General features: G+C 42.7%; 1 protein-coding gene across 1 annotated transcript in view; it reads right to left on the reverse strand.

Annotated features, from left to right (window-relative positions):
• LOC126355737 (protein white-like) overlaps window positions 1-24230 on the reverse strand; it is a 402551-nt gene that overhangs the window by 335113 nt on the left and 43208 nt on the right. Inside the window, exon 2 of the mRNA XM_050006112.1 lies at window positions 8201-8438. Within this exon, the coding sequence (XP_049862069.1) occupies window positions 8201-8438 (238 nt within the window). The remainder of the gene's footprint in view (window positions 1-8200; window positions 8439-24230) is intronic.

Genomic DNA, 24230 nt, shown 5'->3' on the forward strand with positions numbered 1-24230 from the left:
TCGACCAGATGGCCCTCGGCGAGATGACCAAGTCTCGCAGGGTACACTCCGGCTTTCGTAATCCTTCACCGGGATAACTGAAGCGCAAGATGGTCGAGTAATAATCTTGGATCTACATATAAAACTGCACTATCCTGATTAAGAAACCGTTGCAGTTCAGAAACGTTCGGGTTTAACAGTCTGTCGACATTCATACTGCCGGCCGCTGTCGCAGAGCGGTTCTAGGCGCTTTAGTCTGGAACCGCGCTGCTGCTACGATCGCAGGTTCGAATCCTGCCTACGGCATGGATGTGTGTGATGTCCTTAGGTTAATTAGGTTTAAGTAGTTCTAATTCAAGGGGATTGATGATCTTAGATGTTAAGTCCCATAGTGCTTAGAGCCATTTGGACCATTTGACATTCATACTCCTACAATGGTACTAAGTCACTTGAAGGAAGGCGAAGGAAGAATCATTACAGCCTTGTTGTCTCTACGACTTAGACACTGCAGTATTTTATTCGCTCGCTCTATTGGAGTAGTTCGAATAACGAAGATTTTTGTGAGGTAAGTGATTTGTGAAAGGTATAGGTTAATGTTAGTCAGGGCCATTCTTTTGTAGGGACTATTGAAAGTCAGATTGCGAGGCGCTAAAAATATTGTGTGTCAGTTTAGTGTTGATCAGAATAAGTAAAGAGAGTAATGTCTGAGGACGTTCAGTTTTGCTCAGCTGTTTCAAAATCAAATTATCTAAGAGGTTTATCAGCACAGTAATTCAATAATTTTTCTAAGGGGACGTTACAAAATGAGGTAAGTACCACTAACGTAGTGGTAACCTTTAGATGGACCAAAGAGAAGCCGCAGAGAGTGAGTGTGTTGGAGAGGGTTAGGTTCGAACACTGTTCACAAAACAGTGGCTTGGCGGTAATAATACAACTATTGGACCAATGGGGTTGAGTGTTTCCGAAACTATCAGTTCCGGCATGAGATGAGACGTCCTTTTAGTTCACAGGATGAACACTGGCATAATAGATTCAGTTGCCAGAGACTGCAGTCGTGTGTGTGTGTGAGTTGCGTTTGCGTGAAGACGTGTGTGTGTGTGTGTGTGTGTGTGTGTGTGTGTGTGTGTGTGTGTGTGTGTCGTCTATTTCTGATGCAGGACGACATACTGCCCGAACGCTAATTTGTGAGTCTTTTTGCCGGCCGGGTGACCGAGCGGTTCTAGGCACTACGGTCTGGAACCGTGCGTCCGCTACGGTCGCAGATTCGTATCCTGCCTCGGGCATGGATGTGATTGATTTCCTTAGGTTAGTTAGGTTCAAGTAGTTCTAAGTTCTAGGGGACTGATGACCTCAGAAGTTAAGTCCCATAGTGCTCAGAGCCATTTGGACCGTCTGTGAATCTTTTTGTTGTGCCTATCTGCGGCTCAGAATCTCAATTATTTGTAATTTAGATTTGTACATCGTGTTTGTCCGCATTCAGTGGTACACAACTGCATTACAGTATCAATTTTTCAGGTAAGCACCTAGTCCTGTATGACTCACCGACCATTTGACCATCTTCTGTGCGGATGTACAAACATTGCCCGAACTGTTACGGGAATCGGTAAAGACGCGAGTAATGAGTGTAATGGGCGAGGGTACCACGAATACAGTGCAGCACAATCAGATGGGAATGTGGGTCTCACGGGAGGCGTGCCAGAGATAAATCACTGCAGTCGGACGTTACGGTAGCTCAGAGTGTTCGGTCAGAGAGGCGCTATCCCTTTGTAATAAAAAAAATAAATAAATAAAAAATTTAAAAAACCTGTGTAAAGGAAACAACGATCAGCTTCAACGGATATCCTGTGACTTCCGCCCAGACCAAACACAACGAACGATACCGAACAAAATGAAAACAAAATGAAAAATAAAATAAAATATAGCGTCTGTCGCGTTAGCGGAAGATCCTGGGCTCGAATTCCGGTCGTGCACACATTTTCAGCTGCCCCGTTGACGTATATCAATGCCTGTATGCAGCTAAGGGTATTGATTTCATTTTATTGATTTAATTGTAATTTCACCTAATCCTATGTACATTACCTACATTTTGTGCCCCCAAATTTCCTCTCCCTCTTTTATCATCTGTGTGAAAGAATAAGTGTTTGTGTGTGTGTGTGTGTGTGTGTGTGTGTGTGTTGAATTTGCCTTACATATGGTAGGAGTACAGCACTGATGGTAGCAACAGTGTAGCCAAAATAGCTTTCTCAGTCAAGGCAAAGAGACCTGTACCCTTTCGATAGTCATTCGACAGTAGTTAAGTTGGTGGCGGAAAGGATTCCTCCGGTCTCCTCAGGCTACCTTTCGGAGGTTCGCGCTCTCGTCACCTGGGACTGGACCTTGGGTCAGTGAAGACGGTACTGTTAAGAGCGACTTGGCGCTGGTGAGTGTATTAATGTGTGATGGTGTGTAGCTATTCAAACTGGTACATACGTTTGTTCTGCTAGTTCATTTTTAAGTTCCGTAGTAGAATTCCTACATTTTTCAGAGTATATTTTTCGGTATGTAGTAAGTTTCTCCGATCCTTGCTTTGTGCAACCAGAACACGTGGTGTAGGAAGTTCGTTCCCTCACAGATTTAAAATTCAGTTGTCCGACTATTCTTATACCTGGAATGGATGTGTGCACTTTTCTCGTGTGCAAGTGTTTAATTTATTCTACTTGTCATTTCGTTTCAATTTTAAGATTGTGCAACACTTTTCATACCACGTGATGTTAATTTCATTTTATTCTTAATTCCACATGATATTTTATTGCAGTTTGTGTCTATACTATCTACATTTGTATTGTTGAAATGTTCACGAGTCTTCATAATTTTACATTGTTAATGAACTTTGACGGCATTTGCGGAAGTTTTACGCCAACGTAGCTTAGTTTGATGTGCAAGGTGATGCAGATAAATTTCTTTGTCGCAGAGTCTTCCAGAGTATTCTTACTCGCACTAATTCGGTCATAGCGGTGGGAATGAACCTCTGAGCCTCTGATTTACTGTGCTGGGAAAAATTGTTTTTGTGTGTAAGAATCGTTAATGTTTGTGTGAACCTTTTCCCATGCTTGCTAAGGATTTCCTTTTCATGTATCACCGAAATGTACCACAGTACTTAATATAATAATAATGTAAGTGAGGTAATTAGTTACATAACAGGCAACGACAGATCATAAATTAGTATTATTCTGCGAATTTTTGATATGATGTTTTATTTTAATAAAGTATATTTAAGTGTGATGACTGTTTCCCAGACAAACCGGTCCTCTTTTGTAAGATTATTTCTAATACATTCCATCTGGCGTTTCTGAATCTCAAAAGGGAGCTTTTATATTTGTAGATATCGGCCGAATATCCTGTTCTTTTGTAGAGGCTTAAGCTACTGCTTGCCCGGAATTATTTGATTCAATGGTTGTACTTAAATTTTTCCCTTATGCACATCCCATGTAGTAACTTTTATCTTTTTATTAATACGTACGCGTTAGTTTTGCTTGTCAATTCAGTGATTAAATCAGTTCTTACTTGTAGTTAAATTGCGTGGCGACCCAGAAGAATATTGTGGCACACGTAATTTGCCGTAGACTTCAGAGTTCCACACTGGCTAACGTCCACCAGTTTCTGTTTGCAAATCACTCTCAAGATAACCATTGACCCATTAATAACCATTTATGCAGCTAGCACCAAATCCGTCGCTTGCGTTATGGACAAAGAAACTAATAGTATCCTACACGCATTGGTTTTATTCTACGATTAAATAACTGCTAAGACTGTCTGTTACATTTTCTGTTCTTGTGGTGGATTCCGATACTATCTCTTGTAAGGATAGTTTAGGCGCTACAACATGTAACTACTGTTTCTGACACTGACACGAGTATAGCCTTCCCACATACAGTGTGATACAGTTGATAACATGTTTCAACATGTTATCAACTGATTGTGTGAGTTTTTGTAGCTTTCCTCAAGTTCGTGAGACGATAGATTTTAGTGTAGAGTCTGTACACACACACAAATCCATAACTTTTGCGTGTTGCTAAGTTTTGCCACTTAGCTCGTCAGATGATGTAGAAACAAGAACTGTTTTACATTCATGGTATTAATTCATGACCAGTTTTAAATGTAATTATAATATGATTTACTGCACGTATGTACAGAGATGCAAAAATGTGTTTACTGGCTTCAAGGGCCTGAAAATGGTAACCGTAGAGCTGAAATCGATATCAAATAAAACAATGCCTTAAATATAGCTGAAGGATTCGTTAATAAAGCAAAATGGAAAGCAAAAACTGATCATTAATAGCAGAAAATAACCTATTTGTTGGGCATTCACTGAAAATAAAAAGGACCAGTGAAACGGAGAATTCACTGGAGTCCATAGAAATCAGAACTGATGGCAGCCTCGGTAGCTGATCTGGGGAGTTACGCCAAGACACACACGTACGCTGTTTCTTCCCCCAGGCGTGTTATGTGATGTCTGGCGCCACTTAAGACTCAGTGGACATCAGATAGTACACAGCCGCGAGAGCTCCCAGACTCAGACATTGTTTCAGTCCAGACATGGTGACATCGCAGCGACAGATCCACAGCAGCGTTGGGTAAGCAGGCGACCGGTAGGAACGTAGCCAGCAGAACGTAGGCAGTATGGCAGCTGTACAATGAACTTAAGGATAGGACTGTTGATATTTTTAAAAAAATATCTGGAATCCGGAAAAGAAGAAGCTATCGTCTTGAAATGGCTCTGAGCACTATGGGACTTGACAGCTGAAGTTATTAGTCCTCTAGAACGTAGAACTACTTAAACCTAACTAACCTAAGAATATCATACACATCCATGCCCGAGACAGGATTCGAACCGTAGCTGCAACGCGGTTCCGAACTGAAGCGCTAGAATCACTTGGCTACAGCGGCCGGCATCTATCGTCTCTCAGTACATCAAAAAAGTATCGATATGTCGACGGAAAAAATATCGTCGTACACGCAAATGAAAATATTGGCTGCACGTTGTAAATACACTGCCGGTTTTAGAGCTGTGCAAGATGACAGCCTGCCTATCCTCCCCTAGATCAAGAATGGAAAGGAAAATGATGCTCGTTCACGCTTGGCGATAACCACTTTGCTAACAATTGTAACTGCATGTAAGTGGCACAACAAAAAGTGTCAGATGGGACCGTTATTCGGTTTCGTCACGTATCGGATTTTTCCGGAGCACTCCATGTCGACTTCCCTGTTTTTTCGTTTCTGCCAATGACAGTGACCTAGCAGTTATACGATTAAAATTTCAGGCGAAGCTAAACGTTGCCGTTTCTGTTGGAAGCATTTCCTCTCACACGTCTCCATCCATTGCAAAAACAAATGTTGTCATTTCCTTTTTCTTTTATCATTTTAAGCCGATGTGAAGCATTTGCACACTAGTTGCTATAAAAATCGTTTTTTAAAGCAACTTGAGTGCTGTTTCTTCACATGGTAAGTCTTGTTATTCCATTCACACAATCATCCCCCCACCCCAGTGCAATGGGACTACTTCTTCCGTGCCACCTATGCTCGCTTCACGCAGTCAAAGAGAAAGGCTGGACGTAATGAAAGCTCAAAAAGTAGTAAGACTTCTGTAAGTCTGCAGGCTTTCCTGGCCGTTGTCACTGAAGTTAAAATCTGGGTTCTTAGGCTGCGTAATGTATCTTCCAAAATGTTTGACTTTTCCACCCATCTGCTGGGATCTTTTAGTGTCCACTACTGCTAGAACACTCTAACCCAGAAGATTTTAACTTTAGTAGTAAGACTTTTTCACAGAGTGAAAGTAAAATTATGTTCTATTACAATTTAAAAAGAACAGTTTCAAATATTTACCGAAAATTCTGAAAAAATATAACATAAAAATACCGGAATTGTATGTTACCATTTCCGAAAAACTATCGCCGCTATGTATCGACGCTTTCTGGAGAAGGTATTGACGTATCGATATATCGATATTTTATCAACAACCCGCTACCGGTACTGAACCGGCTGAAATAACAGAATACATTTTAAACTGTTATTGCTGACCGAAGATTTGTAATTCAGAAAAAAATGTTCTCGCCAAGGTTCAAAGCGTTTGCTGCTTAGGGTTTTTTCGAGTTTTGAATGACTACGTTCGAGAAATAACGTCATCACTGGACCACAAACATAAATAGTTTAAAAGGTAAGATTCCCTCTATTGTTACCCTTCGTAGCTCCAGCTGCTATGCGAAGGACCCACGTTAGATTCCCGGTACTGACAAGAAGTTTTGCTTGGTGTGAGGGATGGAATGGAGTGAAATCAGCCTCGCGATGCCAACTAAAGAGCTACTTAAGTAAGAAGTGGTGGCTCCAAGGTAAAGAAAGCGACGTACTGACCCCACGCCCATCCGTGTCACATCGAATGGCGCCATTGGCAGAGGATGACACGGCGATTCGTAGGTCCCGACAGGACCAGAATACGAAGTTTGCTAGCCTGTATAACTTTCCTCTTGATGCTGTTTTGCCAAAAAAAATCATAAAACTTCTCGATGCGGCCGGCTGATGTGGCCGAGCGGTTCTAGGCGCTGCTACTGTCGCAGGTTCGAATCCTGCCTCAGGCATAGATATGCATGATGTCTTTTGGCTACTCAGGTTTACGTAGTTCAAAGTGTAGGGGACTGATGACCTCAGATGTTGAGTCCCATAGCGCTTAGAGCCATTTGAACCATTTTCCTATGCGGTTGTCTATGTCCCCCCAGGAGCCAAAGTTAGTCCCTTCACTGTCTCAGTGAAATGGCATGAGTCTTTTACATAAGCGTCAGTTCGGCCAATATGTGGTTGTAAACAAGATGCCAGATATCTTGCTATTTGGTACGTTATGTAATTAATAGCACTGGCAATGGGTCTCAGAGGAAGGTTAGTCTTACGAACTTCAGGTAGGCCAGACTTTATCAGATCAGCAAGATTTTATGGAAACATAAGGTTCGGACGAGTTTCACACCAACTAAGAAAATAGTCCAAGCACTTCGTTCCGTCAAGGATAAACGTCCAAATCTGTCTGCAAGTGGTGTATACAAGATTCCGTGTACTCCTGTGATAGGGTCTACATTGGAACTACAAAGAGAAATGTTAATACACGGTGGAAGCAACATAAAAATGTTTGTCGACTAGGTTCAAAATGGCTCTGAGCACTATGGGACTCAACTGCTGTGGTCATCAGTCCCCTAGAACTTAGAACTACTTAAACCTAACTAACCTAATGACATCACACACATCCATGCCCGAGGCAGGATTCGAACCTGCGACCGTAGCAGTCGCACGGTTCCGGACTGCGCGCCAAGAACCGCGAGACCACCGCGGCCGGCTGTCGACTAGGGAAAACAGACAAGTCAGTCGTTGTGGGACATGCTCTTCAGTCGGGTGATCGCATAGTGAAATTTTCGGAAACTGAAGTTCCACGGCTATATAGAGCAGCCATCGTAATATATTAACAAGGTGATAATTTTAACAAGAAAGAAGAAGGTATGAAACTCAGCGGCATATGGAAAGTGGCGCTACAGAATCAATGAGAAGTTTTTATCTTTGACGAACTATGATCATTTTATCCTTGAGAAGGTTCATCTCTGATATCACGTGAAATCTAGACCACTCCCTCTTTCCACGTTATTTAGGTCGTTCTTCGACGTCCGACTCGTCAGTCGGCAAGACTCCGAGGATTTCCAACGTAGCTTTGGGCGAAACGTCAGGGGTAGAAGAGTTCCATGGACCACGGCCAACCAACGCGGAAGAATTCTCGGCAGCTACGTAGAAAAGTCCCTTATCACAGCAGGCTCCTGCAAGGGTTGAGCTGCTCATTAGTGGTGGCTGCTGCTTCGCGGCGAAGGGCAGCGTCCTCGTGTTTGAATTGACACCTCCATGCCGTAGTGCGCGCGGCTCCGTCGTTTCACGTGTACTGCTGAGATCCGAGAGGAAGTGACGCTGCGAAGGCACGGCAGCAGATCGCTTTCATGCGTCGACCCTGAGAGCGTGAAACGCTCCACGGTGTCTACTGCATACCTAGGAAACACGGCCATTTCGACATTTGGCAGTAGATGCTGGGAGAAGGCATCGCGAAACGGCACGCTTATTACGAAATAGCTCGGCTAAAAAGTCGGAGAACTGGAAGGGCGCGAGAGTGATTACAACGGCCGGAGAGCCAGCGGGAATCGGTGGAGCTGGTGCTGCCACTCACCGTCGCGCAGCAGGTGCCAGCCGCAGCCTCGGCGGCGCCCGCTGCCCAGACGTGGACAGAGGCGCTCGCGCCACGTGGACGCCGCCTCGTCGCCGAACACGTGCAGCCGCCGCCACGAGTAGCCGAGCCCCGGCGCCGCGGTCTGCGACGGCAGCGGCCGACCTTCCGCGGGTGGGTGCTCCTGCACCTGCTGTCCGCCGTCCGACGTCGCCACCGTGGACGACGAGGAAGCGTAACCCTGCACCGCCACGGACAACAGCCACAACGTTAATACATTGCCGGAGGAAAATGCTGCAAACTCGAGGTCAACGATTGATTGATTGGTTGATTGATTTTTATTGTTGTAGAGACCTCAGAGATCATCTGAGGCATTACAAAAGTCAGTATTACATAGTACAACTGTTACACAAATAACTATAAAAACAAGAAAAACATTACACAACATAAATATTACACAAATAATTACAGAGAAACTTCTGGTTCAAATTGATATTGTATAGTAAATTTAGCCAATTACAGACTTACTCATATATTGTTGAAGTTGTGGTCTTCAGTACTGAGGCTGGTTTGATGCAGCTCCCCAAGCTACTCTATCCTGTACAAGCCTCTTCATCTCCCAGTACCTAACGCAACCTACATCCTTCTGAATCTGCTTAGTGTATTCATCTCTTGGTCTCCCTCTACGATTTTTACCCTCCACGCTGCCCTCCAATACTAAATTGGTGATCCCTTGATGCCTCAGAACATGTCCTACCAACCAATCCCTTCTTCTAGTCAAGTTGTGCCACAAATTTCTCTTCTCCCCAATCCTATTCAATACTTCCTCATTAGTTACGTGACCTACCCATCTTTTCTTCAGCATTCTTCTGTAGCATCACATTTCCAAAGCCTCTATTCTCTTGTTGTCCAAACTATTTATCGTCCACGTTTATACTTCCATACATGGCTACACTCCATACAAATACTTTCATAAATGTCTTCCTGACACTTAAATCTATACTCGATGTTAACAAATTTCTCTTCTTCAGAATCGTTTTCCTTGCCATTGCCAGTCTACATTTTATATCCTCTCTACTTCGACCAACATAAGTTATTTTGCTCCCCAAACAGCAAAACTCCTTTATGAATTTAAGTGTCTCATTTCCCAATCTAATTTCCTCAGCATTACCCGACTTAACTCGACTACATTCCATTATCCGCGTATTGCTTTTGTTTATGTTCATCTTATATCCTTCTTTCAAGACACTATCCATTCCGTTCAACTGCTCTTCCAAGTCCTTTGCTGTCTCTGACAGCATTACAATTTTATTTCTTCTCCCTGGATACCTACTCCAAATTTTTCCTTTGTTTCCTTTACTGCTTGCTCAATATACAGATTGAATAACATCGCCCGCATCTCGTAGTCGTGCGGTAGCGTTCTCGCTTGCCACTCCCAGGTTCCCGGGTTCGATTCCCGGCGGGGTCAGGGATTTTCTCTGCCTCGTGATGGCTAGGTGTTGTGTGATGTCCTTAGGTTAGTTAGGTTTAAGTATTTCTAAGTTATAGGGGACTGATGACCATCGATGTTAAGTCCCACAGTGCTCAGAGCCATTTGAACCATTTGAATAACATCGGGGGGAGGCTACAACCCTATCTTACTACCCTCCCAAACACTGCTTCCCTTTCTTGCCCCTCATATATAGAAGTATATAAAAACCGAGCACTAAGTGTAGTCATACCATATTCTTTGCCTCACTTAAAAATTGATCAGTTTCATAAATGCTGAGCTCAAGAAGAAATTCTTTTACTTCTTTTGTGACTGTTCAATTGGAAGATCCCTAATAGGTTGGGGTATGGCATTAAAAAATTTTATGGACTTTTTATGAAGCACTTTCGTGTTTCTTTTTTTTATAGTTACATCGGAAAGAAACTAGGTCCTGCTTGATTCTTGTGTTATAATTATGTCGCATGTCATACTGTTGATAACTCGGGTAGTTTTCCTTAATATGCATTACACACTGTAGTATAAATTTTCACGGCAGGGTCATAATCGGTAATTTTTTAAAGCTTGGCCTACAGTGAGCTCTGGGTACCAAGCTACATATCAGTCTTATCGCCTTATTTTGTAGTTTGAAGACATTAGCTGCCTTGCTTTGATGTCCTCACAGTATTGCACCATAGGAAATGTGACTGTGTATTAAAGCAAAATAAACCACTGTAAGTACTGGGTCATTTAGACAATGACGCAGCTCCCTTAGAGCAAATATTCCTTTGCTAATGCTGCTTTCCACTTTTTCTATATGGCTACCCCAGGATAATTTAGAGTCAAATGAGATTCCAAGGAAATTAACAGCATTTGAGCTCTGCTCAATTTCAGTGTTATTATTCCACGATACTTACAGGTCCTGTAGTTTTTTCGGTTGACACAAAGGGAATTAGCTTTACACCAATTTTCAACTTTGACAGTGCAGTGGTCTGCTTCATATTTCACCTTCTGTGCCGTTTGTGCAGTTATACAGTCTGCAAGATCATCTGCAAATAAGTAAGTCCTAGTTGACGGCCCAACTGTGTTACATGGTAAGTCATTCATATAAGTATAAATATTTTGTTGGTTGAGTGGTTTGGTTTGAGGGGGCGCAACAGCGAGGTCATTGGTCCCATCGGTTGAGGGGCGATGGGGAAGGAAATTGGCCGTGCCATTTCAATCCCGGAATTTGCCTGCAGTGATATAGGGAAAGCAAGAGAAACCTGACAGGAAGTTCACTATTGTAGCAGTACACAAGCAATGCTCAGAAAATAAATGTACTAGGTTCATATATTTTTTAGAAAAAAACAGGGTATTGTTGATATACTTGTTGTCTACTTTTCTACATAATTGTCATCCCGTTCAATGCTTGTGGTGAGTCGTGGTATCAGCTTCTTTATGTCCTCCTGGAAGTACATCTACATCTACATGGTTTTCTGCAATTCACACTTAAGTGCCTGGCAGAGAGTTCATCGAACCATTTTCATACTACTTCTCTACCATTTCACTCTCGAATGGCGCGTGAGAGAAAGTAACACCTAAATCTTTCTGTTAGCAATCTGATTTGTCTTATTTTATTATGATGATTCATTTTACCCTACGTAGGGAGGGGGTGTGTGTGAACAGAACATTTCCGAATTCGGAAGAGAAAATGGTTCAAATGGCTGTGAGCACTATGGGACTTAACATCTTAGGTCATCAGTCCCCTAGAACTTAGAACTACTTAAACCTAACTAACCTAAGAGCATCACACACATCCATGCCCGTAGGAGTCCCGCGTCTTCCGCAGCTCGTGTTCGTACGGTAGCGTTCCCGCTTCCCATGCCCGGGTTCCCGGGTTCGATACCCGGCGGGGTCAGGGATTTTTCTCTGCCTCGTGATGACTGGGTATTGTGTGATGTCCTTAGGTTGGTTAGGTTTAAGTTGTTCTAAGTTCTAGGGGACTGATGACCGTAGATGTTACGTCACATAGTGCTCAGAGCCATTTGAACCATTTTTCAAGTCCCGCGTCGGAAGAGAAAACTGGTGACTGAAATTTCGTAAATAAATCTCGGCCCAAAGAAAACCGCCTTTGTTTCACTGACTTCCACCCCAACTCGCGTGACACTCTCACCCCAGTTTGTGATAACACGAAACGACCTGTCCTTCTTTGCACATTTTCGATGTCCTCCGTCAATCCTACCTGGTAAGGATCCCATACACCGCAGGAATATTCCAGCAAATGACGCACAAGTGTAATGTAGGCTGTCTCTTTAGTGGGTTTGTTGCATCTTCTAAGTGTTCTACCAACAAATCATAGTCTGTTCTTCACCTTCCCTACAATATTATCTATGTGGTCTTAACAATTTAATTGTAATTCCTAGGTATTTAGTCGAATTGACAGCCCTTAGATTTGTGCGATTTATCGTATACCCAACATTTATCGGATTTCTTTTAGTATCTATGTGGATGACCTCGCACTCTTCTTCGTTTAGTGCCAATTGCCACTTTTCGCACCATACAGTAATTCTATCTAGATCATTTTGTAATTGGAACAGATCATCTCATGATTTTACCAGATGGTAAATTACAGCGTCATCTGCAAACAGTCTAAGGGGGCTGCTCAGAATATCACCAAGCTCATGTATGTAAATCAGGAACAACAGAGGGCCTATGACACTACCTTGCGGAACGCCAGATATCATTTCTGTTCTACTCGATGATTTACCGTCTATCACTACGAACTGTGACCTCTCAGAGTAAATTACGAATCCAGTCACACAACTGAGACGATACCCCAAGTGTACGCAATTTGAATAATAGTTGCTTGTGAGGAATGGTATCGAAAGCCTTCTGGAAATCTAGGAATACGGACTCGATCTGAGTTCCTTTTGTCGACAGCACTCATTACTTCATGGGAATAAAGAGCTAGTGTGTTGCACAAGAACGTTATTTTCTGAATCCGTGTTGGTTATGTATCAAGAAGTCATTTTCTTCAAGGCGATTCATAATGTTCGAGAAAATATATATTCTCCAAAATCCTACTGCAAACTGAGGTCAGCCTGTTCCTTGCCCCACTTCAGAAGCACTTTTTGCACCTGCTCTTTATTCCACTCATGTGTGCCTTCGGGGAAGTGAAAAGATGATGGTATGAAGGTGCTAAATCAGAGGACTACGGAGGGGGGGGGGGGGAGAGTGCTTCAAAACATCCCAACAAGATGAGTCCAAGAGCGCGTTGGTGGCTAAGGCTGTATGAGATCGGCCATTGTCGTGCAGTAACCACACTCTTCCTGTCACCATTTCCCCATCCTGCTTTTGTTTTTAATGTTCCTTTGGAATGTTTTTCGGGTCTCGTACTATCGTTCTCCATTGCCCCAGAAATTGCACCAAAATGATGTCGCCGACCGGTGTGGCCGTGCGCTCTAGGCGCTTCAGTCTGGAACCGCGCGACCGCTACGGTCGCAGGTTCGAATCCTGCCTCGGGCATGGATGTGTGTGATGTCCTTAGATTAGTTACGTTTAAGTAGTTCTAAGTTCTAGGGGACTGATGACTACAGATGTTAAGTCCCATAGTGCTCAGAGCCAAAATTATGTCGTTTTCCGTCTGAAAACACTGTGGCAACGGTCTTCTTTTGTGCCCAAAATTGCTTTTTTGAATTGTTTAGCAGACTGAGAACTGGTGTGACACCACTGGTGACGAGTGTCTTTTTGTCTCGGGTGTGATATGAACAGCCCACGTTTCATATCCAGTCACAAGAGAGCTCACAAAATCCCGGTCTTTCTATTTATATCACTCAAGAGACTCGCAGATACTACTGACTTTATTTAAATTGTGCTACTCTGTCAGCTGCTTTGGACACTTATCGCGCACATATCCCGGTGTTCCATCTTTTCTGTAAGTGTCTGGTACAAGAGAGTTCCGGAGAGTTGTGAAAAAATCGCAACAATTTCATCCACCGTTAATCAGCAGTCTTCATGAACAGTTTCCTTCATTTTTTTAGCCTACTCATCAGTCAAAATGGAAGGCATTTCACTCCTTCTAATGCAGCAAGTTGTTACGAGATGACATTCGTTGCAGTGAGGCACACCTCACAGCCGTCTGGTACGGACGCTGCCGGATGGCTATGTTTCTCTTCTTTTTTTCCCCCCTTTGCTCACAGCATAGCTGACGCTGCCTGTCGTCAGAACTGCATATCGCAACATTCAGTCGATACGAAGATTCGAACCGTCTACGAATCTAAATAATCCATATTAGTTATTATCCGATTTTCTTCAGATTTGGTACCCCGCCTTTTGTTATTAATCGAGCGATGCTGCCAAAATTTCAGATTTTTATTTATTATAGTTTTGGAGATAAACAGATTTGCTAAATCTCCTAAAACCAAGTTAAGAACAATAACAGATTGACCGGAGTTTCATTATCATTTGAAGCCTTTCCAAAGTTATCAGTGCATAAAAATCAATTAATTAGACTTTTCTTTTTAAAACTTTAGTAACTGTGCAACACGATATACAAAAATCGGTCAAAATTATTATGTGATTATATTTTGCCGTCTGAGTGCAGGAGAATGATTTAGAGACTGTATGTGGGACATACGTTAAATCTTAATGTTTCATTTTTACTTAAAACCTTGTACAAACGAACCGTGAGGAAGCTATGTTACAACCACGATTCAGATGACGCATATCGGTGTATAATTGCTTTTGTATGAAAATAGCCATTGATGCTAGAGGCGGAATGAGTTTATTTATCAGTTTGGAGAATATTTCGCACTCGTTTATTTTGATTAAACAAAATTCAAGACGTTTTGCTGACATTAATTACCAAATTAGTGATTGGATAAGTCAATATTTGCCATGAGAATAATCTGGAAAGAACTCTGATTGGTCGTTTATATCAACAGCCAATCAGAATTAAGCTGTTCCCTCGCGAAAAGAGGAGTGAGCATATAGGAGAGTACCTCAAGAGAAGAGTCTCTCGCTAGCCGGTCTACGGATAACACGAGGTCAGATCGCTCTTTAAAAATATTCTGTGAGATGAGGAAATAGTCCACTAATTTCTGTTCGAACGTATCGTGACTGAGGTGACTGGAGTTACGAACATTTTAATGAAAGTTTGGTGCTTCTAAATTAAATAGTTTGAGAGATACGATCGTGTGAACTTTCTGGTCATAGTAACAACTCCGGTGGTGTGTTTCGTGCTCTGTACGGAATATTTTGGATAGCACCTCTTAAAAAGAAGGCCACTGAAACGACCGAATGTTTAACTCGCGGATAGTTGTGGATCTGTGACTGGTGGAACGTGAAAATTAGTCAGGTCGGTCTTATTATAATTCTCGCTGCTTTTTGAGTGAATACTTGTTGAACAGACAGTGAACTTTGAATGATAACGTTTACCAAATCAAATACGGACTTGATAGCCATTTCATGCCTTTTAGTATGAATAAAAAGTATAGTTAATCTAATTTTAAACGCTTTTCTGCTAATGGACTGAAGATACCGAACACCCGATTTTTTTAATCATGAACTTTCAGGAGCTGAGTTTCAACAAGAGTTACAACGCCTCTGTGTTGTACGTATTAGGTGGTTTCATGTACGGTACCTACTACAACAGAATGAAGGGACATCGGCATGAAGCCTATCGAGATAGGTGGACAGAACGATAGCGTTAACAAAAATGTAGACGGCCGACCCCGCCCCGCCACATCCTCTCTTCGTCATGAACATTTTTTCCGCCTGCGCTAAACTCCCTGCACCTCTTAAAACACACTCGTTCTGTTCAAAACACCTTCGCCGAAAACCGTTCTGATTTACGGAAAAATTTCGGTAGGTGTTATTACTTCCGCTGGTGGGAGACAGATCACACCCAGTGGCTCGCACTTGACGGGATTGGTTACCAACAACATATTCCACGCAACTGGACTCTGCAATGAGTGTATACGTACAACCGTGTTTCTTCGACGCTTGAACTGATCAGGAGATCCCATTCTACCATCCAGTGTAGCAAAACTTTAAAAAGAACAGAAACCACAGCCCGTTAGGGTAACCGTACGCTTGATTTCTCAACATTCCTTGTGTGATAACATATTGAGACCAAATGAAACACAGAGGTCACAGTAAAGGGTATCCAAACACCGCATGAACAGATAGTGTATCCACCTCTTCCGGCAAAGCGAGTGTGTGTTCTCGGATGCAAATATTCACAAAGATGGCAAGTTTCACCCTGCCATAAATTGCCCCTAGCATCTTGCACATATTGTTGCAGTTCGAGGATGATTCGCGCTTCATCGTGTGCAATGCTCGTCCAGGAGGCGAGAGATTCGGTGATTTTAGTGGCAAGGCTAGTTGCACACAGCGAAGTGGGCGTTGCAAAGGAGCGGAGTGCACTGTGCTGCTGAAAAATCACGCCACCTACCCTCGAAGAAATGGAAGTAGCGGAGGAAAAAGGTGTACAATGTAGCGGGCAGTGGTTACTTTGCCCTACAGAAAAGTCAATGGTAGCGTCAATAGTAACTGATGACATTCCGCATCTTGAACCCTGTGATGGGACCTGTGTGTTGTGGGCGAATGAACTCTGGAATAGTCAGCTCACCAGGTTTGCGCCATACCCTTTGTCCAAATCGCAGAATACAAGAAAGTTTAATACATCAAATTTCCTTGAAGCGGAAAGCTTCAGTCCACAAATCAACACGGACTTGGATAACATCGCTCGTGCGAAACTCAGCTTGCCCTTTCCTCACAAGACATACTGAGAATTTCATATTCCTAGATTTCCGTAAAGCATCTAACACCGTGCCACGCTGCCGACTACTAAGATAGAAGCAGATATGCGGATGGCTCGAAGACCTATTGAGAAACAGAAACCATTATGTTGTTCTCGACTGTGGGTCTCCACCAGAGACAACGGTATCGTCAGGAATGCCACAGCTGAGTGTAATAGGACCGCTTGTATTCTCTACATACATAAATGATCTGACTGACAGGGTAAGCGCCAGTCTGCAGCGGTTTACTGATGGCGCTGTGGTGTACGGGTCCGTTTCAGCGTCGCGTGACTGTAGGAAGATACCTGGCGACTTAGACAAAACTTCTAGTTGGTGTGATGAATGGCAGCTAGCTCTCAATGTAGATAAATGTAAGTTAATGCAGATGGGTACAAAAAACAAACACATAATGCGTCGATCTAGACATGCATCTGTACTACTCGTACGTCCGGAACACGGTGTACAGGTTTAGAAATGTTCCACTCACCACTGTTGAAATCGGCGACATACAACCGATGCCATGTGCTCAGCTTGCACAGCAATCCGTCGATGCATCAACGAGTTCCCCACAGGCCTACAATGCACACCGTTCAAACGTCTGAAGCTTTTCAACAAGAATATACGCATGAATGGGAAATGGTTATATCCTAGAATGAGTATTGTAAACACAAACTCAGCACAATTACAGCCTACGGAAACAAAACAGAGTGTGCGCAGACAGTCCTCCTCAGCTCCATCTTATCCCCGATGACCGTGATAAATGAATCACTAACACTACAACCTAACCCTGAAAGAGTGGGTCGGTGTGGGGCGTCGGAGGGGTGAGTGGACTGCTGTAGTCGTGGTGGGGTTGTGGACCACTGCGGCTGCGGCGGGGACGGAGCCTCTCCGTCGTTTCTAGGTCCCCGGTGAACTCACAGTGCAATACAATACAACATTACAACCAGTCAACATGCACATATTATACCCTAATGACACCGAACACAGTCATTGAGGGCTCTGCATCTTTTGCTGGCACTGGATGCTCTATAGACATAAACCCTTAAGCATCTAAATGTACTGTTTTCTTTCCTTCCTATGTTTCTCACACAAAAGGACAGGAAAGCCCACTGCATTTTGTTGCCAGCGTTAGTGATAAGTCCATCCAATGAAACATAATTTATACCAGTTTAAGAACCACACTTGTCGCTTTGGCGCACTGTAGATGGTCTACTGGGAACAAAAAGTTCCCCAGGTCAAGAGCGAAGTGCTCGAAATAAACAGGGTATAAGACAGGGACGGCATCTTTCTCCCCTACTTTTCAGTCCATAGATCGAAGAAGAAATGAAAAAAGAAAAGTAACTTTCAAGTGTGCCATTAAAATCTAGGGTGAACTGATATCAGTGATGAGTTCCGCTTGATGACACAGTTGCCTCAGTGAATGTGAGTTAGAGTGCAGGACATGTTGTGTGAGGTTAAGAGACTAATGAGTTCACAATGTGGATTGGTAGTAAACTGAAAGACGTAAGTAATGGGTAGAAGCAGAAATGCGATTAGCGACTAAATTGAGAATTACGAATTACATGCAGCGAACCAGTTTTCCTACCTCACAAGCAAAACGAGACGCATCGCACGTATAAAGGAGGACACGAAAAGCAGAATACCATAGACAAATACGTAATTTTTGGAGAAAAGGGCATCTTCTTGTATAAAACATTGGTTTAATTTGAGGAAGAAACCCTTAGAAACCGCATTGGACCACAGCATCGTATGTAAGTTAATCATGTACCACGGGAAAACCGAAAAGCAGAGATTCAACGTTTTCAGGATGTGGTGAGATTAAAATTCTGGTAAAATCATATCAGCGGTAAGACTCGCTGACGACATTGCTATTCTAGCAAAAATGGAACAGGACTGCAGGACGCATTGAATCGAATGAGCAGACTAATGAATACAAAATCTAAATTGAGAATAGACCATAGAGAGACGAAAGTGATGAGGAGTACATGAATGAGACTGGCAATGAGATTAACATCTGAATTAAAGGGCACGATTTACATGAAGGAACTCTGCTATAGTGGGAGAAAAATATCACGTGGCGGGCGAAGTGAGAGGGACATAAAAAGCATTCTAGCAGAAGGAAAGAGTGCATACTTGACGAAGAGGTGCAAGTGGGTCATGGAATGTGATAAAACCGGAAAAGGAGAGAATCAAAGCGTATGACATCTGATGCCACAGGATACTGTTGTAAATCACATGGCCTGAGAAGAAATGAGGAGTTTTTCCGTTGAATCGACAAGGACAGAAGCGTATGGAAAATATTGACCAAAAGAAGGGAGAGTATAATAGGGCATACGTTATTACAAGAATTTACTTCCGTGTTGTTTAGGGGAGCTGTAAAAAGTGAAGGGGAAGACAGAGATAGGAGTGTATTGAATCTATAATGGAGGACTTCGGGCGCATGTGCTACTCTGTGATGAAGAGGATGCATCACAAGAGGAAACAGTTACAGGCCGCATCGAAGCAGTCAGAATTATACTATCGTGGGAGAAAAATATGAAGTGGCGGGCGAAAAGACAAATAATGGTGTACATCTGATACAAGCTGGATAAGTAAAACTCCGCGGCTGGTGGGATTATATACCAGTGTGTTGTACGGAATCAGCACCGTAAGATGGATCGACGTGCAGACGTTAATGAATGGCAGAAAGAAGATATCGCGAACTTCCAGCATGCTGTAGAAGCTCTGGGTCAGCAATTTCTATTAATCATCAGAAAAAAACCCAGTCCAAAGTTGCAGATTTTACTGTTTTATTCTCTCGCCCAGAAACTAGTACTGAATGAATAGAAAAGTAAAATTTGCAACTTTGGACTGAGTTTTCGTAATACTGAGAAGCTATCGCATTTGGACGTGTCCATGGCCACAACGTAAGTCAAATTGCTCGATTTGTTGGCATATCAAAGGGTTCTGCCCAACTTGTCTTCAAGGGTTAAGTCCCATAGTGCTCAGAGCCATTTGAACCATTTGTTTTCAAGGAATGGTGAACCACTCGCAGCCTTTTAATGACTGGACGCAAATTGTGTAGTGCTACAAATTTCGATTTCGCAAGATGATAAGGATTTGAGTGCACCGACGGTCAGTGAGGTGTTTAACTCACAGTTTGTGGAGGGTGCAGCAGAGATGGTTCTGTGACGTATTTGGAGTGTTTCTCGTTCCATGAATTGGTCCCAAAGTGACTTGGTTTCCCCAGGATGCTTATTTCAACATTCTCAGTTACGAAGGTTGCTCTTCCTCCTACATCTAGATGATGCCCTATCGCATGTTGAAGGCTTGCTAAATCATTTGGTCCCGATTTCATAAAAATATTTCGTATTGCCTGTAAAAGCGGTTCAACTGCAGCATCAACATTCCTGCAGTTTCGTATATATTTGTTGTGTAACTATCAATGGAGTGGATTCATTTGGTTACGGCGTTGCTCAAAAAACTTGGGAATTGAGGTCATTATAGAGGATCTCCTAGAGAAATTATTTTTTCGATATGCTTCAAACATTTAATGTAGGCTACATTTAGATCAATATTCTGGCAACTACTCTACAACGTGTGCCAGATGGTATTTTATTTGCACCACTGTGACTTCTCCACTACCGTCTTCCGGTAAAGAAAGGTTTGTGAGCAAAGGATTATTAGTAAGGCTTCGTGTGATCCTATGATCTTATTTTTACCTTTCTTGACAAAACGTAAGATATGAACAGGCAGAATCAATACATTGACTCAGCCTTCCAGGAGCGTAGGCTCTCGGAGTTTTAACAGTTTATCACAGGGTGATGTACAGATAAGCAAAAAATACCGGTCAGACCACTAAAAGAAAGCTATCCTGAAACAGAAAGCTGATTTGAGTGGTACAGTGATTCAACAAAAAAAAAGTTTAAATGTGTGTGAAATCTTATGGGAGTTAACTGCTAAGGTCATCAGTCCCTAAGCTTACACACTACTCAACCTAAATTATCCTAAGGACAAACACAGACACCCATGTCCGAAGGAGGACTCGAACCTCCGCCGGGATCAGCCGCACAGTCCATGATTGCAGCGCCTAAGACCGCTCGGCTAATCCCGCGTGGCAGTGTTTTAATAGGCGTGGTCTTTTTGGAGGCTGTAAATTAGCAACCTACATTCCTGCAAGGTGGTAACGTTAAAGGCTCTACAGATCAATGCATCTAGATATGGTATAGTTCAAAAAACTTGGGAATACCTTTCCAAACCGAACTAAGGTCACTATCCTTTCCTCCTGCCTCTGAACTGATCTACCAGGTCAGTTTTAAAAGAACTTATAGTTTGAAGTGGACTCAAAAACCTTGGTGCTAAGGCAGGCCAGAAGAGAAAATAAATGTTAAGCTATTGTGGAAGGTGCGTCCACTGCAGTGATCGGGTGTGCATCGCAGTGTAGGAATCTAATTAGTTTTCCATAGCGACCGCAGTGTCAGCGACCTAGCGGAGTCCTTCACAGATGCCCAAAGTACTTTGTATACCCTAGGCGTGTATGAAGTAGACCCAGAGTGCGGAAAAATTGTGATGACCCATTGTGCCAGTCCTCAAAATGTACGATGAACAAGGAGAATTAAAGATACCCTGTAACTGTAAGATACTGTCAGTTTATTGGTAGATATCTAAACCTCAAACATATCGTTCGACTCAGTAGCATTGTTTACGTTATTTAAATAAGTGATGCGAATGTTCATGGAGTCTGAGTTCAGAGCCCATGTTGTGAAGATTATAATTCTACAGAAGCATGAACACGCTCTGTAATCCTAAACAACGACTGCTTAATGCCAATCCGCTGTACATTCTGTTTCTTTAGTACGCTGGGTGAAGCAGAACTCCACCAACAAACTTTCAGAGAGAGGAAGATCAAGTAAACATGGCTGTAAAATGCGTACCTAGGTATGAGCACCTCTTTATCTTCATTATTGTAAGACACATCTCTTCAACTCAAAGCTCTTCGCTTGCCGTGTTTAGAGAGGTGAAGTCAGGACCAAAACAAGAAAGAAATGTCTTGTTAACGTATGCCCTAAAGAGCATGTCTTAAGTGCTAAGAACACTTGTTCATCTTCGCTTCTGTGAAACACATCTCTTCTACTGTGCAAGTGTCCATAGCTCTTAAGGTATACATTTCAGAGCCCACGATTACTAGGCTTTTTTCTTCTTTTTTTCGGTTCGTAGTATCACACCTGAAAACTACTCGGTGGGTATCTGGTTCACTCTATTCATGAGGACAATCTGCTTTGTACAAAGAACTGGAAATGGCACCTGAGACTGTTGATTTGGAAGTTGAAGAAAAAAAGTACAACTCCTAGAAATTTTTTAGCTTGTGGCCCACAGATTCGAAGCTTCGTATTACTCACATGCGAGAGTACGTCAAAAAGCATCTATATAAAATTTTTGTACTTTATTACAACAATAAAAGTTTACGATATTGTTTTAAGGGTTCTGTAGCTCATCGGGGAAGAACATATCACAGGTCCTTATTGTTGTCCATCTGTCTGTCCGTCTGCTGTGGCCACATCTGCTCAGGGACCAGGTAGAGGTATCGATCTGAAATTCACGTAAAAAACTATTGTCTGCGGTCCCTTTGCTTGCAAGAACTGCAACTAAAATATACGGCCATTTATGTCACACACACAATGAAGGTTATACGGAACTCTCATAGTCACACTCGCCCGTTTTTTTAATCACGTCTCCACATGTGACAACATGAAGTAGAAAATCCAGACAGCAGGTAGTGATACTTAGGATGAATGCTCAGGGAGCACAGTCCATCAACAGAAGGGGCACTTACGAACCCTCGCTCGACCTGTGGCATCAGTACTGCAGTAAATGTGGATACACTGGCCACTTCGGTTATTTTCGCTTCTTGCGGACTAGAAGAAAACAGAAACGAAAAGTACGAGAATTCGCTGTTCCTCCTATCTAATGCAGAATCACAGGTGAAGTTAATTTCGTATTCGGGTCACGTCCTAGGAGGTTGTGGAAACATTATTTTTTATCCTTTCCTCGACGCAAACGAATGCTAAAGGCTGCAGTCCGGGAGGTAAAACCACGGTAACCAAGCCGCAGCACTCAGCGATGTGGTAGCACGCACGGACAGCTCGCTCCCGTGAGAGCCGCTTCTGCTCTGAGCTCACACTCGGGCACGCAGACGAGAAACCCGAGAGCTCCCCCAGGATTCCATCACCTTCCGTGTCCTCCTGAAGCACAATCCACAAGGAGAAACGAAAGCGCTAGGTTCTGTAACCTTCGCGTCCATCGCAGTCGCCATATTCGCTAATACAGTGCGGTGCCATAAGTCGTGGGATAGTTGATATGCATATATATACAGATAGCGGTAGTATCACGCAGACAAGGTATAAAAGGGTAGCTGTCGCTTGTGTTCAGGCGATTCGCGTGAAAAGATTTCCGGTGTGACTATGGCCGCAGGATCGAAATTACAGTTTTCCATGGATCCCTTGGATAGGAGTCTCTGGGATGTGGAAAGAGTCGAAGGCGCTCTTTTTTTTTTCTTTTTACTCAGATACATGGATAGTGTACAATTATAAGGCAGACAGATTTACGAGCTATAAGCGTTGTGAAGATATTCATCGATGGAGTAGAAGGAGTTGGCCAACAGAAAGTTCTTTAATTCACTCTGAAACCGACCTTTATCTCTTACAAGACCTTTGATATGCTCTGGTAAGTTACTGAATGTATGAGTACCATGTGTTTGACTCCTTTTTTGTACTAATGTTAAGCTTTTATATTTCTTATACAGATTGTTTTTGGTTCTGCTACTATAATCATGCTTTGCACTATTTTGTGTAAAATGCTGTAAATGACAAAGGACATCAATGAGTATACGTATTGAGAAGTAGTAGTTAGAATATCAAGTTTCTTAAAGAGGTCTCTGCATGATGATCTAGGACAGACACCAGATATAACTCTAATGACTTGTTTCTGAATTTTGAAAATGATCTCTTTGTGAATGGAAGTAGGCCGAATAAAGTAACTTCTTCATTTTTAAAGCACCTTTTTCAGCTATCATGCATACTGCGAATTTAGCTGAACTAAGGCGTTTCATTAAGTCTAGAGTGCGAGTATTGCAATTTAGGTTGTGGTCAATTTGTAGCCCTAAAAGTTCGACACTGTCTATAGCTTTAATTTCATTGTTTGAATAAATTATACATATAGAGTCAGGCATTCTTTGTGAGATTCTAAACTGTATGTACTTGGTCTCGTCAAAATTCCGTAACAATCCATTTGCTTTGAACCTCCCATTGATTCTTACAAATATTTCATTATCTGATTGCTCAGTGAGAATGCAGATTGATAGTTGGAACAAGACGCATTACTTTCTGACATAGTTAAGGAATTCTATATTCGGATATTCACCGTGTCCAGATTGTACGAGAACGCCAATTTTCAGCATTAGCTCTCTCCATGGACAACGCAATGGCCCACGTCCTTAACGAACAAAACCAGCAGAGTTTGTGTAGAGTGTCAGTGCTTTCAGACAAGCAACACTTCGTGAAATAACCGCCGAAATCAACGCGGGAAGTACGAAAAATGCACCGGTTAGGACAGTGCAGTAACACGACAAAGCCTGTAGGCGGGATCGGGATCATAACAGTTGGACCGTAGACAACTGAAAATCCGTGGTATAGTCAGATGAGTCTCGATTTCAATTGGCTTACCAGCGGTATCGAGTGTGGCACAGGCCCCACAAAGCCACTGACCCAAGTTGCCATCAAGGCACTGTGCAAGCTTCTGGTGGCTCCAT

The sequence above is a fragment of the Schistocerca gregaria genome, chromosome 3, assembly GCF_023897955.1.
Source record: "Schistocerca gregaria isolate iqSchGreg1 chromosome 3, iqSchGreg1.2, whole genome shotgun sequence".
NCBI classification, from domain to species: Eukaryota; Metazoa; Arthropoda; class Insecta; order Orthoptera; family Acrididae; genus Schistocerca; species Schistocerca gregaria.